The sequence below is a fragment of the Labrus mixtus genome, chromosome 14 (assembly GCF_963584025.1).
Source record: "Labrus mixtus chromosome 14, fLabMix1.1, whole genome shotgun sequence".
Lineage (NCBI taxonomy): Eukaryota > Metazoa > Chordata > Actinopteri > Labriformes > Labridae > Labrus > Labrus mixtus.
Genome location: NC_083625.1, coordinates 22,426,953 through 22,445,331, shown reverse-complemented (window position 1 = coordinate 22,445,331; position 18,379 = coordinate 22,426,953). Strand labels below are relative to the sequence as shown.

Sequence of the window (18,379 nt, the reverse complement as noted above, 5' to 3'; positions counted from 1 at the left end):
TGATGCCTGAGTGTCATCACCCGCCTGTTCCTGCAGGGCGCTCTGGAGTCCCATCGATGGCGGTCTCCATGCTGGAAATCCTGTCTCAGTCTAACTTTCAGTCAACCTAACGACAGGCTGAGAGCTGGAGCTGAGGCGGGTTTTAAACCTCCTGACAAACCATTACACTGTGCCCGCTCGCAGCATCATGTTGTTGTCTTCATTATGAGACTTTCATACCTGCTTCCGAGAGCCTCATGCTGCATTCAGGTGCTGCTCGGGTGGTCCCAGTTTCCGAGTTGGGAAGACGTTCTTCCGACTTCAGTGTGTTCACGTGATTAACTGTTCAAAGTTATTTTTGAGCAAAAAGGTGATGTGCAATACGTGAATTAATTTTAAAAAAAACAGTAAAAAACATATTTGACGACGATGATGAAACCATGACGATTCTGACGTCAAGTTGGGAAGTCAGGCACCTCATTCTTTTTCCAAGTTGTTGTTCCGACTTGAGCAGGTGTCGGAAAACTTGTTTTTCCAATGTGTCAGACACCACATGAATGCACCATCAGCACCTTCACCTACCTGATGACATCACCATCATATCCTCCCTGATTGGTCTGAAACTGTCAAATAACAAAGAGAACTAAGCTTATAAAAGCATTTAAATAAAATAGTTCAGTTTGAGGCACAAATTGTTTACTTTAGTGTTTTCATTTTTCTGCCAGTTTATTATTCTGCTTTTCTACATCCAAAATATATATTAAAGAATATCAAAAATTCTGTGGGCTTAAGCCCCCACAGTTTAAATGGGTCTGACACTACTGATACGAGCATAGGGAACTATATATAGACCAATATTTACAAATATAAATACACAAAATGTGCCTTGTTGAACAGTGATGTGTCAATAAAATCCTAAAAATCAAAACGTATAAAGGGTTAATAATCTTTCTGAAAAGGACAGGCTTAAAAGACAGAATTTAAGTAATATTATTCTTTATTTTTTATTTTTATTTCCTGTTCCAGAATTATGACCTGCACTCCGGCTCAGCAGGTGGCGGTAATACGACCATTAGCCTGTTTGCCAACCGCCATAAAACTCCAAAGAAGAAGAAAAACGCAGCACGTGATTGGCTGAGAGCTGCGATGACTTCCGGAAACAAATAAACGGTGTGAAAAATGAATTCTGAATTCTTACCTCCTGTGGCAGAACAACTTTTCAGAGATATTCAGAAAGCTTTCCTGGAAACGTCTCAAAGTAAGAAGAGGCTCGAGAGATTTACCTGATAACACGGATATTTAACTTAACGGTCGCGGTGTTTTAAACAGAATATGACGGAAACGGTTATTTACCTGGAAGTTATCACCGTAAAGAGAGGAAGGTTACCGTCTTATTAATAATATCCAACAGTTATATTAAAGTATTACAATCTGGTTCAAACGCTTTTAAATAATGCTCCTGAATTATATTAAGATGCAGTTTCGTACTGAGCCTGTAGGGGGCGCGCTCACACAGGTGAACAGGCTCACATACAGGTGAACAGGCTCACATACAGGTGAACAGGTTCACATACAGGCTCACATACAGGTGAACAGGCTCACATACAGGTGAACAGGCTCACATACAGGCTCACATACAGGTGAACAGGCTCACATACAGGTGAACATACAGGTGAACAGGCTCACATACATGTGAACATACAGGTGAACATACATGTGAACATACATGTGAACATACATGTGAACATACAGGTGAACATACAGGCTCACATACATGTGAACATACAGGTGCACCTCAAAGAATGTGAATACACTAAACCTTGTATTAACAGGCTTTTATTTACAGCTTTACTTTCTACTTAAATTCATAAACAAAGGTCCTGAGGCGGATCTCTGCAGTACCCAGGGCCCAGTAAGAACCCAGGACCCAGTAAGAACCCAGGACCCTGGGTACTGGGTACTGGTAGTATTGTCCCAAGATTTATTATTAAACATATATTATTTATGTAAAGTATTTTTGCTATAAAAATATTGGACTAAATATTATTTGCCTTCTTGCTTTTCCTGGTTTTTGTGTAAAGAAAGGGACAGTTAAGAAGAGAGAGCAAGCTGCTGATGCTACACGCTGACTGGAACTACAAACTATTTGATGTCTATATTATGAATTATTGTCCCTGCCTTCATTCCTTTTGTAAAGAAGTTCCACATGTTTTACCTGGTAAGATGGACCATAACGTGCAACTTAAAGTTGATTTTCCATCATTTAGTTTAACCATGCAGACCGGGTTATTATAGTAGCCTATTATTCAATAATGAATAACTGTATTTGAAAGGAGTACGTGCTGTGTGATTGTGAGCTGCCCTGTGCTATTGTGCAACTCTGCTTGGCGAGGACACATGCAGTGCGAGTATAATCTGTGCGTTCTGTAGGGTCCATGGCAGGTTTGCCTCCTGGGCCTGTGGTAGCACAATAAATATAAATACAGGACTTTTTTTGAAGTGTCAATGTTGGTTTCATCTTCCGGCTTGTTCTAAGGTGTTTTACTCTTCAAACTTCTAATTTAAATACATGATTTTCTTTTCTCTTTTTTTCAGTTCCTGATGATCTGCTCATAGCGTAAGTTCCTCTCTTCTTATTCCAATTACACGTTCCCTCCAACAGATCTAAATATTTACTTATTACCAGTCAAATGATTTCACTTTTACTCTGAAGATCACTTTAGAGGTCACTGTTTACCTCAAAAGATTTGAGATCTCTGTGTCTCTCCCCCTCTCTTTCTCTCTGAGTTATGATGTCTCAGTCTGAGTGGGTATAAATCAGGCCTCAAACCACTCAGAGGGGGGCGCTGGTGGAGCAATGGTTAGTGCGCGTGCCCCATGTATGGAAGCTGTGGTCTTCCGGGCAGGCGGCCCAGGTTCAAATCCAGCCTGTGGCTCCTTTCCCGCATGTCATTCCTTACTCTCTCTCTCCCTGATTTCCAACTCTATCCACTGTCCTATCTCTCCCATTAGAGGCACAAAAAGCCCAAGAATAAATCTTTAAAAAACCACTGTGTGTTTTCACAGCCTGGATTTACCAAAGTGAGGCAGCGTACAGACATACATGATTCTGCTCAGTGTCTTCATCGAGACACTTCCTCACAGTAAAGAGAGGAAGTGCTCGCCTCCGGTCCGTCCGTCACACTCAGGAACCTCGTTCGGAATCGACAAGCTGATTTCACTTTCTCTTCTTTCAGACAGAATTTTGTTGTTGGTAGCTTCCAGTAAAATGTTCTTAAAGAACACTGTGTTTGTGTGATGTAGTGCAAAGCAGGATCACTTTCAACACAAACATACAAACAAAGGGAACTTCAGAGTCACACACATACAGTGGGTACAGAAAGTATTCAGACCCCTTTACATTTTCCACTCTTTGTTTCATTGCAGCCATTTGCTAAAATCAAAAAAGTTCATTTTATTTCTCATTAATGTACACTCAGCACCCCATCTTGACAGAAAAAAAACAGAAATGTAGAAATTTTTGCAAATGTATTAAAAAAGAAAAACTGAAATATCACATGGTCATAAGTATTCAGACCCTTTGCTCAGTATTGAGTAGAAGCACCCTTTTGAGCTAGTACAGCCATGAGTCTTCTTGGGAATGATGCAACAAGTTTTTCACACCTGGATTTGGGGATCCTCTGCCATTCTTCCTTGCAGATCCTCTCCAGTTCTGTCAGGTTGGATGATGAACGTTGGTGGTTTTCAGGTCTCTCCAGAGATGCTCAATTGGGTTTAGGTCAGGGCTCTGGCTGGGCCAGTCAAGAATGGTCACAGAGTTGTTCCGAAGCCACTCCTTTGTTATTTTAGTGCTTAGGGTCATTGTCTTGTTGGAAGGTGAACCTTCGGCCCAGTCTGAGGTCCTGAGCACTCTGGAAGAGGTTTTCTTCCAGGATATCTCTGTACTTGGCCGCATTCATCTTTCCTTCAATTGCAACCAGTCGTCCTGTCCCTGCAGCTGAAAAACACCCCCATAGCATGATGCTGCCACCACCATGTTTCACTGTTGGGATTGTATTGGGCAGGTGATGAGCAGTGCCTGGTTTTCTCCACACATACCGCTTAGAATTAAAGCCAAAAAGTTCAATCTTGGTCTCATCAGACCAGAGAATCTTCTTTCTCATAGTCTGGGAGTCCTTCATGTGTTTTTTGGCAAACTCTATGCTGGCTTTCATATGTCTCGCACTGAGGAGAGGCTTCCGTCGGGCCACTCTGCCATAAAGCCCCGACTGGTGGAGGGCTGCAGTGATAGTTGACTTTGTGGAACTTTCTCCCATCTCCCTACTGCATCTCTGGAGCTCAGCGACAGTGATCTTTGGGTTCTTCTTTACCTCTCTCACCAAGGCTCTTCTCCCACGATTGCTCAGTTTGGCTGGACGGCCAGGTCTAGGAAGAGTTCTGGTCGTCCCAAACTTCTTCCATTTAAGGATTATGGAGGCCACTGTGCTCTTAGGAACCTTGAGTGCTGCAGAAATTCTTTTGTAACCTTGGCCAGATCTGTGCCTTGCCACAATTCTGTCTCTGAGCTCCTTGGGCAGTTCCTTCGACCTCATGATTCTCATTTGCTCTGACATGCACTGTGAGCTGTAAGGTCTTATATAGACAGGTGTGTGCCTTTCCTAATCAAGTCCAATCAGTTTAATTAAACACAGCTGGACTCCAATGAAGGAGCAGAACCATCTCAAGGAGGATCAGAAGAAATGGACAGCATGTGAGTTAAATATGAGCAAAGGGTCTGAATACTTATGACCATGTGATATTTCAGTTTTTCTTTTTTAATAAATTTGCAAAAATTTCTACATTTCTGTTTTTTTCTGTCAAGATGGGGTGCTGAGTATACATTAATGAGAAATAAAATGAACTTTTTTGATTTTAGCAAATGGCTGCAATGAAACAAAGAGTGAAAAATGTAAAGGGGTCTGAATACTTTCCGTACCCACTGTAGTTGAGCTCTCAATAAATCAGAACAGGAAACATCGTCATTCGATAAAGATCATCTCTGTACACTTCTTTAACACGACTCTGGCTCGGCCTCATCGAGAGTCGAGTGCAGGATTCTTTATCTTTTCAGTGTGATCGTTTTATGACCTGTTGGATGTGAGAACACCTCCTTAGGTCACATATTTTATCAAATCCACTTCACCATGTTTCTCTAACTCTAATGTGTGTCCCTAGTCTGTCTACAAACCCCCCAATGATGAGAAAAGTCCATCCTCTCTGTCTTTTGCCTGCTCCACTTTTCAGAAAATGTGTGCTCAAACAGGCCGTTTGGAGATTTTCCCTTCATGACATCACAAAGGCCAGTAACCCCTCCCCTAGGAAGTAAACATTTTGACTTGTATACAACTCTTTGATTAGAATCGATGGATATGGTTGTTGAATGAAACTTGTGTAGAGTCCCTTGTAGAGTCCAAACAGAACATTTCTGATGAATGTAAAATAACCGAATCACATTTTGATGAATCGACATGCTTTGAGGTTTGGTTTAAACTCTAGATTTCAGACTCTACAACGTGAAGACAAACGTATAAAACATGTTGGTGTGTTGAAATCGTTCACTCCCCTCTGAGGATGATTTCTCTCTCTCTCTCTCTCACGTCTGTCAGGCTGAAGTTTGTCTTTGGACCTTGTGCGCTGCAGGCTTTGGACCTGGTGGACCAGCGCTCCGTCACCTGCGTGTTGTCTCCGAGTGGACGCAAAGCATTTCAGGTTGGTGACACTTCTGTCACCTCTGTATCTTTACAAACTGCAGCACACACTTTATTCATTACAGAGTTATTCACGATATCTTATAGAGGCTCTGATGGGACAAAAAAAAGGTCACATATGATGCAGAATCCACTTCACCATGTTTCTCTAACTCTAACATGTGTCTCTAGTCTGTCTACAAACCCCCCAATGATGAGAAAAGTCCATCCTCTCCATCTTTAGCCTGCTCCACTTTTCAGAAAATGTGTATGACATCACAAAGGGCAGTAACCTCTCCCCCAGGTGCGTGACACTCCCACAGTTAGGTGTTTGTTCTGTCCTCTGAGTGCGTTGAGGTTTGTGGTCATTGTGACACAAATTTCCTGTAAACTTCAGCAGAACAAAAGAAAACGAGAGAAAAGGGAACTGAAAATACAATGAAGCTATTTAAAGACTGATTCTGCTGCTGCTCTCTTTTCACTTTGTTCCCCTCGGCCCGCCTGAGGTTTAGTGGTCCCGCAGCGTGCAGAGAAAAAGATTAACTTAATATTCTATTTTAATTCTTCTTTGAATGTCATCGTGTTCCCTGGTTTGTCTCGTTGAGCGGTTGTGACCGTGCAAAGGAAGACACCAGTGAGGATTGGTTTGTAGCAGCTCTCCCAGTACTGAGCTTTTCAGGCTCAGGCTGTCTGCTTGTGTTTGCATCTGTGTGAAGTCCACACATCTCTCCGTGCACTCCTTCATCGCTGCAGCATGAACTTCACGCTCTGTGACGCCACTCACACTTAAGAACACGCTCTGCCGTCAGATGCAGCTGCAGAAATCAGCCTGATGGAGCAATCATTGAAGACACTGTTTAAACAGTTAGTTCATGTGACGCTGATGGCCTAGTGGTTAGGTTGCTCCACTTACACGGAGGCTGCAGCCTCACAGACGACCACGACATGTACAAGGACAACAACAACAACAAAATCAGATAATACAACACGATATTAAAGAGCCCATATTATTCCCTTTTTGGGGTTCATATATTTAATCTATGTACCTACTTTTGTACGTTCACAATAGATAAAGTTTGAAAAAAGTGTCTGTTTTCATGTACTGCTCCTCCTTGCTCCCTCTACGCTCTGAGTCCGTCAGCTACGCTCTGCTGAGCCCCCACTGTTAGACCCCACGTGGGCCAAGTCTGCTCTGATTGGTCTGCCGATCCGCTCTGTCGTTATTGGTCAGGTGCTCAGCACGCGTCTCGGAAATTTCAACATGAGCTGCTGGGCTTGCCACAACGAGCCAATGGACTTAGATCAGTGATCTCACACTGACAATGACGCTGCACTGACAAATTTTTATCGAGGGGGGCTAGAAGCGAGCGTTACATGCAGCTAATGCTACAGCTAACAGGAGGACGTAGGAGAAGCCGCGACTTTGAATTTTTGCACATAGATGTGCCTAAACATGCACAGGACACTTGGAAAACACACTAAAGAGCATATAAAACCAGAAAAAGCATAATATGGGACCTTTAAACAATATAATGGTCGTGAGCTCAGAACAAAATGAAAATTTTTACTAAGATATGTAAAGTGCGATGTGGAGGTGTGCAAATGTGCAGATTGTATGAATACAGCAGACGAAGCTTGAGTGACGTCACCCGTCTGTTCCTGCAGGGGGCGCTGGAGTCCCATCGATGGCGGTCTCCATGCTGGAAATGCTGTCTCAGTCTAACTTTCAGTCAACCTAACGACAGGCTGAGAGCTGGAGCTGAGGCGGGTTTTAAACCTCCTGACAAACCGTTACACCGCTCCCACCTGTCAATCAGGTCAACTACACGCCTTATTGTGAATAACTCTTATCCTTCATCAAATCAAAACTGATGAGTCATCAAAACATTCACCCCCCCGTACAGTGTGTGCTGATCGAGACATGATCTAATCAGACCTGTTTGGTTTTTTGAACCAGGCTGTAAACATGTTCATCTCTGCTGTAAAAACAGGCTTTTTGGAATGGGTGTGTATGTGACTTCCTGTGCTTCTGCAGCCAGCCTCTAGTGGACACTCCAGGAACTGCAGGATTTTACACTTCAGCATCAGCTTCATTTTTCAACAGTGAAAGCTAGCTGCTTGGTTTGAAGCAGCTTCCTGATACTTTGCTCTCAGGCTCCACTTTGAGGAATATTAGCGTCTCATAAATCCCCTCACCTGGAAGTTTGACAACATAAACATCGTATTCATGACAGTCTTTTTTCCTCTTTGTGATAAATCTTTGAATGTGGCGTTTGTTTTGTAGTGGTTGGCGTCAGCATTGTTCCTGTTATCTTGGCAGCTCTGTTCTATGTTTGAACCTTTAGTGATGCATGAAGTGGGGCTGGAGTTTACACAGTGTGTCTCTCTAAGCGCTGCTGTCTCAATGTTTAGGTTTATACATTGAATATCTGAACGCCGAACAAGGACGACGTGGCTTTATGATCACAACAGGTCTATGACTAGAGAAATCCAAGCTGGAGGACAGGAAGTGGTGACGGCGTTCTGAGGATCAAAGGTTGAGTCATGACCTCTCAGGTCTCAGGACAGACCATATATGGGCAGCATGTGACACCAATGTTAGTAAAAAGAATAAGAAAGACCTTTTGGAGGAGACTGAAGGCAGGGACGACATTTTGAGAGGTGCAGTCATCCGAGTTTCAAGAGTCCGTACAGAACGCCAGTGGGAAGGTTACAGGATGAGAGGGCAGAGTTTCCTCATCAGATATAAAAAAAGATATCGTTTTCTTTGAGTGGTTTCCAGAGAAGCATCAGACTCTATTTTGAAAAAGTAAATGTAGCCAACGTTATGTCATCCATTGGTTAACAGTCTGTATTTATTGATTCTGCGTGTAAACACTGAATCTGAAGATGCAGGACCAGATTTGAAAGTGTTCTGGATCGATAAAAAATATATTGGATATTCAGATATATTGAACTCAGGCCACTGTGGGTGAATGTCAAAACGAGAACCTTGCAGAGTCTCTCTGTGGTCCATCGTGCAGAAACGTCCTCTGTCCACAATAATAAACACCAAGAAGCCTGAATGTGCTCCAAGATGAACGTTTTCTGGCATCACAGCAGAAACGCTTTGACATGAAAAGAAATTAATTTTAGCAACAAGCTGTTTGTGTTCTGGATGTCTGGGGTTGCTATGGTGAAGTCAAAGGAGGGGTCAGGAGCCAGATAAGTTTGGGAAACCACCCTAAAGCCGCCCCCCTTTCTCCTCAGACCATTTTTGATAAAAAAATGAGGCTTTATGAAACAAGACTTGATACCAGACGCTCTGACCATAAAGTCTTAAAGAAAATGTGAAGTAAGGTAAAGATTCAAGTGAACGACTTGGCGTTTCCTCTTCTAATTTCACAGATTCACACTTCCTGTTGCAACCAGAGTACTCAGAGTAACGGTTAAATGTACTTCCATGTTGGCCTACATTTTCAAACACCGCTCTGTGGTTGGTTTGAAATTACCCGTAGATCACATTTAGACGAGTTAACTGGATGTTCCGTGAATTGATGTGCTATCTGTGTCGTAGAAATGTTGTGAAAGTTGATCATGCAACCCAAGTTGTTTTCTGTTTCAGTTTCTGGTGTTGTCATGGTTATTTGTTCTCCTCTCCTCAGGGAATGAATAACTCATGAGAGAGTGGCATTTCACTGCTTAGATTTTTCACCTTACCTCGTTTGTAATGCACAGTGACCTTTTCACAGTGAGTGGTGATCAGTCGGAGGACACAGATACTGATCAGTGTCTTCTCAACAGTCATGGAAGTCCGTCTGTAGGGACGGGATGAATGTGTGAGGATGCCGTTGACTTTAATAATGTTTAAGAAGTAAGATGTGTAGTGAGTGAGATGATAAAGTGACCTTACTATATGATCAGACATTAAGGAAACATGCTATGTTGAAGTGCTGGCTTCTCTGACAACAATGCAGCAGCCAGTATGTCCTCCTTCTAACTTTAGATTCTGGTCCTGAATGCTCTGGATTTGTTTGGACCAGAGAAGGTAGGCGGTTTTAAGGCACCCCCACACGGCCGTTTTGGACGCCCCTCGGTTTGTCAGATATGAGAGCAGTTATCAGGTCAACAGGTGTTGCAGTGATGGAAGCGGGCGAGAGAAGTGGTTCAGATAGAAGTGATTGTACCCGACCTAAAAAGCCTCTGCATGTTTCTAATAAGCTCCACGAGCAGAAACTGAGGGCGAGTTTTTTGCTCTAAACGACATGCTGGTCCACCAGGCTCAGTTTTGGCTGAGCCTCTGACCTGAAGAAGATACACCTGTTTCCTTTTCTTATACCATATTCTTTTGGCTTTCTTTAAAGATATTTCTCTGAAACATTTACGATAACGAGTCAGCGTTTGTTCACCAGCTGACTTTAAATATTTATTTTTACACACAGGAGTAAAACTCTTATAGGCTAACAAATCTAAATAATCTGGATTATGATTTTTGCCATAATCAAGTAGCCCCAGCATTTCCACTGTCATAAACTGGGAATGGGACCTAAATAATCGATCCCTGCATTCCTACTTTTTTGCAACCCATCTGTTGGACCAATCCGACCCTAAAGGGCGACGCTAGACACACTGCAGTCCGTTGATTGGTACAAAGAATCTTCACTTCCTGTGTGACGGTGGTAATAAAGAACAAACACAAAACACGCCATGTTTAAATATCCTGTGGATTTCGGGAGAGAAATTTTGAGGCTGTTTTAGTTTTTTGAGACTAATGTCAGCGTGAGCACCGCCCCATGGACGACCTCAGAGGTTCTGACCTCTGCTGGATTGGCCTTCATACGGGGGGCTGGCTCAGTTGGTAGAGTCGTCGTCTCTCAACAGAAGGTCGGGGTTCGATCCCCAGCTCCAGCAGCCACATGTCCGATGTGTCCTTGAGCAAGACACTTAACCCCAAGTTTCTCCCGCTGCTTCGTCTGCGATGTTTGAATGTGTATGTATGGAGATCGTTACTTCTGATGGACTCTTTCCCTCAGCAGCCTCTACCATCAGGGTGTGAATGTGTAGGTGTGACCTTTGAGTAGTCTAGAAAATACAAATTTCAAGTACATTTACCACTGTCGCTCTTTGTTTACTGCGTTCTTCTTCTTCGTTGTATTTTTTGAGGGGCTACACTGTGTCGCCGACTGAGATGATGTCACGTTATTACGTAGCTGACTCAGCCATTGCCATCTGGCTTACACTACGATGGCTCTATACCAAACTGTTCTGAACCAAACTGGACCGCTTGATGGAAACTGGGCTTATCAGTCCTAAGACTCACAAGAAGTCATGCAGGGTCTCTGCCAGTAAAGTTTTCCCTTTGCTAAGGCCAGCCGATACAGATAGAGGGTTATGTATCTCAATTACTTCCCAGAGCTTTTTAATTTCCCTGAAGCCCTGTTTGTGGTGTGGAAACAGTGGACAGAGGGCCGTGCAACCTCCTGGCCCGCTGACTTAAGTCCACTTCCAGGAAAGTATTCCCATGAGAGCCAGCCAGAAACGGGGCCAAAGCTGTGCTGAGGTTTGAGGGGGGGTCTGTTGAGACTGTTTGTTGCCGGATTTGAAGATGGAGATTCAGCAGAGCCACAAAATCGACAATGACAGCAGACAACACAAAGGGGCCCAAAGAGTGTGAGCTGCTTTTCAATGAACCTGGTTGTTTGGAAACTGAAGCCGTCCTTGGCTCGGTCTCTAGATCCTGCTGTTTGTGGTGCTTTATCCATCTCCACTGAGGTCCATGTAGTCGTCTCTTTTCTGTCTTATATATAATCCAGCGTCACATTAAAGGGAAGGGAGATTTTTTACATCTGTAGGTCACAGGGAAAGGCAGTTTATCAAAGCTGTAGAGAAAAATGGAGCCTCCTCTGCATCTCAGGAGGCATTATTTATTGTGAAGTGTCAGGCTCATCCACCAGCTTAATGACCTCGAGCGGCGTGCACACGAAGGCGACGAGACTTGCATCACTGTCTTTAGCTGAAGGTGAGCATCAGCATCATGGACTGGAGCTGTCTGACTGCCGAGGCCATCAGGACAGTTTGGTGCGGTAAAGCCTGATCTTGGTTGCTTTTCTGCAACCAATCGTACCCTTACTTGGTAGGCAGGATGTAAGACTGATGGCGATAGTCGTAATAGTGTGATCATAACAGCGGGACACCGTGTAGCCCGCCAAACCATTAAACAAAGAAGAAGACGACACAGTAAAAAAAGGGCAACAATGGAGGACGTCGAGCATTTTGTGTCCACCACCTCCAAGGTCGTCCATGGGGCGGAGCTACGCATTGACATTACTGGCAAAAAACAGAAACATTTTTGAAATTACTCTTACATTTTGTGGTGGTCGTTTATTACCGCTGTCACACAGGAAACTACGATTGATTCTTTCAACCAATCGGACTGCGGTGTGTCTAGCTCCAGGCTTTAAGGTCAGATCTTCGTACCCCAACAGAAGGGAAGCAAAAAGTAGGACTGACAGATCGGTTATTTTGGTACTATTCCCAACTTTTGATAGTCGAAACGGCAAAATGTCAATCAGTCAATCTTTGTTATTATAGCACCAATTCATAACAAATGTTATCTTAAGACGCTTTAAAAAAGTAGATTAAAGACCGAACTCATTGTTATGTTACAAAGACCCAACATTAACCCATCATGAGCACTTACCAACACTTAGCGAAGTTACAGTGGAGAGGAAAAACTGCGCCGGGTTTGAAAGATGGGATAAGATGCAGGAAGAATATATGCGTACTGATGCAGACCGCTCGATGGAAACGGGGCTCATCTCCAAACAACTTGTGTTAAATGATGAGGTCCATGGTCAAAACCTCCCCTTCAACCCCAACGTGTTCTCTCTGATGAAACATTAAGGAAAGAAGACTCCACATTAAAACAGAATCTGAGTTTAGATATCTCTGTAACTCTGGACCGAAAACCTTTCTTACAAGCTGGATTTCACAGCATGAAGACTTGAGGGATGGCAGCAGCTAGTAGAGAGTTGGTTTTAGGATATTCTGCCAAAATAAGTTAATGTGAAAAAGTCTTAACAGCTGTGTGTAAGACGATGTGCATGCATCCCAGTTGAACAGCGTGGCTGCTGTCGGAGTGTGTGAACGGTTTGACTTCACACACGAAGCAGCTGCAGGGCTCGGCCCCGTACGGCATCACCAGTCTCTCTGCAGAGTAACTCAAGGACAAGTTTAGGGTTCAGAATCAGAACTCTGCTTTAATGTAAAGTAGGTTTCAAACATACAAAATATTTGTCTTTGAGTGTCTGCCCTCAGGCCGGAGGCTGCGCTTCATACTGACCGAACCTGACGCCACAAAAAACAACAATTTAATCCAATCAGCTGTGACCTCATGACCCTGACTCTCATCCAACCTGGTCACATCACGATACGATGATGTTACTTTATTACATCACTTTGAGTTGCATTAAGACGTCACTGATGATGATTATCTCCGTACTGTCATCATCTTTGTGTTAATTTCATAAACACTCCCACTCTCTTGTACTCTCTCGCTGTACAGCTTGTTAATCAGACGACAACTTTTCACTCAGTGACCTTTTCACAGTGAGTGGTGATCAGCCAGAGGACACAGATACTGATCAGTGTCTTCTCAACAGTCATGGAAGTCCGTCTGTAGGGACGGGATGAATGTGTGAGGCTGCCGTTGACACAAGATAACTTTTCCATATTTGATAATAGAGCTCGACCGATTAATCTGCCAGCTGATAATATCAGCCGATATTAGCATATCCAACGACTATCGGTATCAAGTAATTTTATCACAGATATGCGCCGATATTACTCGATTTATTTATTCACCAGTCAAACAGTATTTCATTTGAGTTTCTTTGTATTACACTAACAGTTCTCTTTCAGCGGTGATGCACGTTCATGCTCAGTTACTTTACAGCTGAGTGACCATCTTGTCTTCGTTATAAATCTTTTCCACAAGTGTTTGATAACTGAGGGATCCATACAATAAATATACAGTATATATCTATTTATCTCTACAGATAGAAGATAGATCAGAGGAAGATACCGGAAGATATCAGATTTTGTCTCTCCCCATTATCAATATCAGTATCGGCCCCAAAAAATCCATATTCGTCGAGCCTTATTTGTTAATATTCCTTTATAATATTTGTTGTCTAACTTCTTCTGTTTAGGTTTCCCCACTTCCTGACACACGTCATCCCACTAGAAGTAAACGATGGTTCTGAATTCACCTGAACAGAATGATTACAATAACAGAAATTCCACAGCGCAGGTTTATTGTTCTTCTCCGTCAGCTGCAGAACACAGAAGACATAAATCTTTAAACTGCCTGATTGTATTTAAAACCTGCTCAATGTGACGATCCGGTTTGAAGAGAGAGAGCGTGATAAGGAGCGAAGACGAGACAGATCAAACACGTCAGTGTGCTCGCTCTGATTCATGTCTGCACTCGCCCGGGGACAAACAGGAAGCAGTTCAGTTTGTGCTTTTTGTTTTCCTGTCTCTGCAGCCTCTTCTGCTGCTCAGCCGCTGCCAGCCGATCTGAACATAGAGATCCTATCTGCTTTATGACCCTCCTGCCTCATCGTGTGTCTGTGAGGGATCTTTTTTTAAAAAGAAGTCGTTCCACATTTCTGAATGAGCTTCGTTTGATTGTGTTGCAGGTGATCGGAGGCTCGGGCCGATGCTACACCTGCTTCTCGTCGTGTCACTACTGCCCCTGCCCCGCCTTCGCTTACACCGTGCTCCGCAGGAACGAGGGTCCGCTGGTGAGTCTCAAACTAAGACAGGCTGCACGTGCAGACCTCAAATCATATATACGTAGGTACCAGCCTGAACTGTAAAGTACCAGAGGCTGGAACAGAAGGGTCCTGATCGGATTCAGTTCTGATTTCAAACAAACACCAATTTAAGATCAGATAAGATAACACTTTATTGTCTGTTTGCATTTCAAGCTCAGAGGTCCTCTCATCACAATCAAATCACACTCAAAAGACAAACATAAAAACAGCATAAGCTGCATTCAAAATCACATTTCAGCAGTGACATGAATACATAAATAATGTGGATTTCACACGATGTCTCATGAGTTCATGTCTCAAATATCAGCACACCAAGGAGCTCCCGTTGACAAGTTTCCAGTCATCACGCTCTTCCTAAGTGTCGGCTCGAAACATAACTTGTCAGTAAATCCTTTAAACGGGAGCTCCTTGGTGTGCGGATCTTGTTTCTTTGGATCCAGCACCCACTTAGAGATGTAAACCAGTGTGCTTCCTTTCATTTTAAATAAACATAAGAAGAATAAAGGTGATTGCACTGACAGTGTAATCCCCTTTGGCTTGTGTTGATACTTCATGGTCCTCCTAAAGAACTTCGTCTCGACTGTATAAAGTGATATTTGACTCATGTTTTGGTAGTTGGCGCCTTGAGGTGCCTGCAGGTACAAATAGCACCTTACATTCTGCAGCTTTAGAGCTGAACGTCCTGAATACTTCTTGCTGTGAGCACAAGATGTCAACATGTTTCTGTGGGGCGTTGGCGAATAGACGTTTTCAACCGTGCTGTGGTACCTGACCCCCCACAGAGAAGACAGTTTCCTGCTGCAGCTTTAACTCTGTAATGGAAAGACAGTCAGGATGACATAAAAAAAGGGTGTACGGCAGCCATGTTTACGCGGACAGGAGAGCTGCCTCACTGCGATTGTGTCTCGTCACTCAGGCGTGTATCCTGGTGAGAACTGGCGCTCGAAAAAGTTGGCAAAAAAAGTGTTTAAACGTGTGTAACAGATGTTTGTGGTCCGGACATGATCTTGTCTGGTCACTGAGGGTTGTCTCCCCCCTCTTTGGCTGTTTTTTTAAATCTTAAAAACATGCAAGCAAACGGGCCGCACTGCTACAGGAAGTCAGGACGACTTGTCTCCCAGGAGGACGATGCTAAACTCGGTGTGAGAAAAAGAGAGCTGCATCAGACCGCAGAGCTCTGCTGATATCATTCCCCATGAAAACCGAGAGACGCAGAAACATAAAACTGTGTTCTGCCTCATCAAAAGCTCCTGCAGCTTTTATAGCTTGCCATAAGAAGCTGAAATGGATTTATGTTGTTGTTGCTAAATATGTGGAAGCCAAAACATGGTGCAGAATCCCTCATGGTGGATCAGGTTTAGACCTGAATCCCAAGTTCCAAATAAAACATCAGTCTGACCATCAGTCTGCAGTGCTCCGCCCCGCTGGAGCCAGTCTGTGCTATCAGGGGCGCTGCAGACTCCGGCATGACTGGAAAGGGCAAAGCAGGTCCAAAGTGTTCTGAAGAGTGGGTCAGAGGACGGATGGAGAAGCTCTCCCACACACACAGCAGACACACACATTGACGAGGCTCTGTTCTCCTGCTGCTTCACACACTCTGACTTTGACTCATTGTTTACGTGCAGCTCTACATCACGGCCGTGTGAGCGTGGAGGAAAGCTCATCGTTAATGCATGGAACAGGCTGAGGGCAAAAACAAGCCAATGATTAACATGCTAATGTTGATAATAATGAGACGTGTGCAGCCACTCGTGCAAACAGACGCACAACCGAGGGGACTATTTGTCTTTCAGCACAGCTACTGTAGTCCTCTTATCTAATTCATCACACACACACACACATCCTCCTTAATCACACTTTTCATGTTTAGAATCGATATGAATATAAAAAATCCTTCCTGTGTTTGCTTTATAACTCTTAGGCAGAGGAAACGTTCATCAGATTAGAGCCTCGCTGCTCTTCTCTCGTCTTTGTGTGTGCTCATCACTGAAGTGTCATCAGGCGCTTCATATCCTTGTCAGAAGCCTCATCAGTGTTCATGTTGTAAATCATGTCTGCCCTCTTTTCTCCCAGTGCAAACACATCCTGGCCGTGTACCTGAGTCAGGCCATGGGAGTGACTCAGCAGGAGAGCGTGAGCGACCAGCACATGTCGACGCTGCTCAGCGGGACCTCGGCCCTGTGACGTCCCCGCTTAAAAAGACTCTTTAGGTCACTGCAGAGAGAAGAGCACGGGAACACTCTTTCATACGTCCCTCCCTAAGACACCAGATGTTGCTTCATCTATTTTTCTTATCTTTCAGAAGATTTCTTAATCTGTTTCCACGGCTGTGGCATCTGTTCTCTGAGAATGTGCAGCGTCGGCTCTTTTTTAATCTGAAGCTGCATCGTTACAGGAAGAGGACGACTCTGCACGCTCTGAAAAGAACTTTACCTTTGTGTATATATGAAGTGTATTATTTAAAGCAAGCTCTAGCAATAAAGACAGACATGTAACAATATAAACATCGCCTTTATTAACAAAATAATCCACCATACAAACAGAGTGCATCATGGTAAATAGCAGTGTCAGTTTGCTGTTGTGGTTCTGCAGATGAACGAGAGTCAGTGGATGTTCTCATCAGTAACAAAGACCAGAACTCACTGATGGATCCATACTTGGGAATGAGCGGCAGGAATGTTGAACCAGAAGAAGGCAATAGTTTGACATCGATCAGTCGGACACCTACAGTACTTCTTTATTTGACACATCAGTGGACAGAGACGACAACACGACGTTACAGTGCACTTACAGTAGAGATGTCTCCGGTGGAATGTACTCGAGCTTTGGCACACTCCTGTGGGTAGCCCTTGTAGTTATACAGAGGAGGGACGACGGACATGAAGGTGAAACAGTGGAACTTTAAATCACCACCACCGATGAGGCACAGCAACGGGAAGTGATCTCAAATATCAAAGCAATGTGTTTTTGTTTCTGTAGAGGGGGCTCACAGGCCCAAAAAGAAAATGGCTGCCCTGAAAGGCAGAGTGAACGCGCCCTCTGCAGAGGCCATGTAATCATATCAGTGCATGCATATTGGATCAGTAGCTAAAGCGCTAGCCTCGTGGCTAACATCTGCATCCTCGGCCTGGAGCCAATCAGCTTCTCAATAACAAGTTATTTTAGCCTCGGGGTCAAATGCCCGAGCCTCCTTTATTTTCTTCTGTCCTTAAACGACAAGAGAAGAAGATGAAGAAGTATACAGTTTGTTTTTATGCAGTTCGTTTTTCTACCACTGTGGACAAAAAGGATGAACAGAAACCTCTGTGTGCTGTGAACACGTAAAAACACGATGTCATCAAAACTGAATCAGTGAAAAAAACGAGACACTCTGTTCTGTCGGGTTTAGTGATGTCGACAAGCTGTGACGTTTTGCTACTTCTCTCCAAATGAAACATTTTTTATTCAAAACATTTTAACGGTGGAACATTTTTGAGGACTGTGGGTGGTGATTTGTCTTGGAGGAGGTGTTGGTGTGACCTGAGGTCGGACCAGGTGTTTGTTTTTGACGGCCGAGTATTAGCGGGTCGTTTCATGGAGAGAAGGAGACTCGCACAGATCACTCGGCTTACGAGTCTTGGCTCCTTAAGCGGGGTGCACACTACAGGGTCATAGGGCTGATTTCAGACCCGATTATCTGATGGTTCCAAAGACGATGTTTCCAGATGTTCCTGTGGCGTGAGGTGTGTTAAGAGGGATTTTATGCATGCTGAATGTAAAATGTTTTCATGTCTCATGGTGGACTCTCTTTAAGTCGGCTCGTCTCAGTCCGGTCGTTCTAGGCAGCAGGTTGTGGAGGACTGTCTGCACTCAGAG

General features: G+C 43.8%; 1 protein-coding gene across 1 annotated transcript; it reads left to right on the top strand.

Annotated features, from left to right (window-relative positions):
- The first annotated feature begins 1,086 nt into the window (after window positions 1–1,086).
- On the top strand, window positions 1,087–17,028 carry zswim7 (zinc finger, SWIM-type containing 7). Its single transcript, XM_061056254.1, has 5 exons — window positions 1,087–1,237; window positions 2,575–2,596; window positions 5,625–5,727; window positions 14,387–14,491; window positions 16,598–17,028. The coding sequence occupies exons 1-5, from the start codon at window positions 1,159–1,161 to the stop codon at window positions 16,706–16,708; spliced, it is 420 nt and encodes a 139-aa protein (XP_060912237.1). The 5' UTR covers window positions 1,087–1,158; the 3' UTR covers window positions 16,709–17,028.
- Window positions 17,029–18,379: the final 1,351 nt, after the last annotated feature.

Excerpts from the sequence above, each read along its gene's own strand:
- zswim7 (XM_061056254.1), top strand. The coding sequence starts at position 1,159 with ATGAATTCTGAATTCTTACCTCCTGTGGCAGAACAACTTTTCAGAGAT. Across the intron at positions 5,728-14,386 it reads GTGGACGCAAAGCATTTCAG|GTGATCGGAGGCTCGGGCCG; the intron begins GTTGGTGACACT and ends ATTGTGTTGCAG. Across the intron at positions 14,492-16,597 it reads GCAGGAACGAGGGTCCGCTG|TGCAAACACATCCTGGCCGT; the intron begins GTGAGTCTCAAA and ends CTTTTCTCCCAG.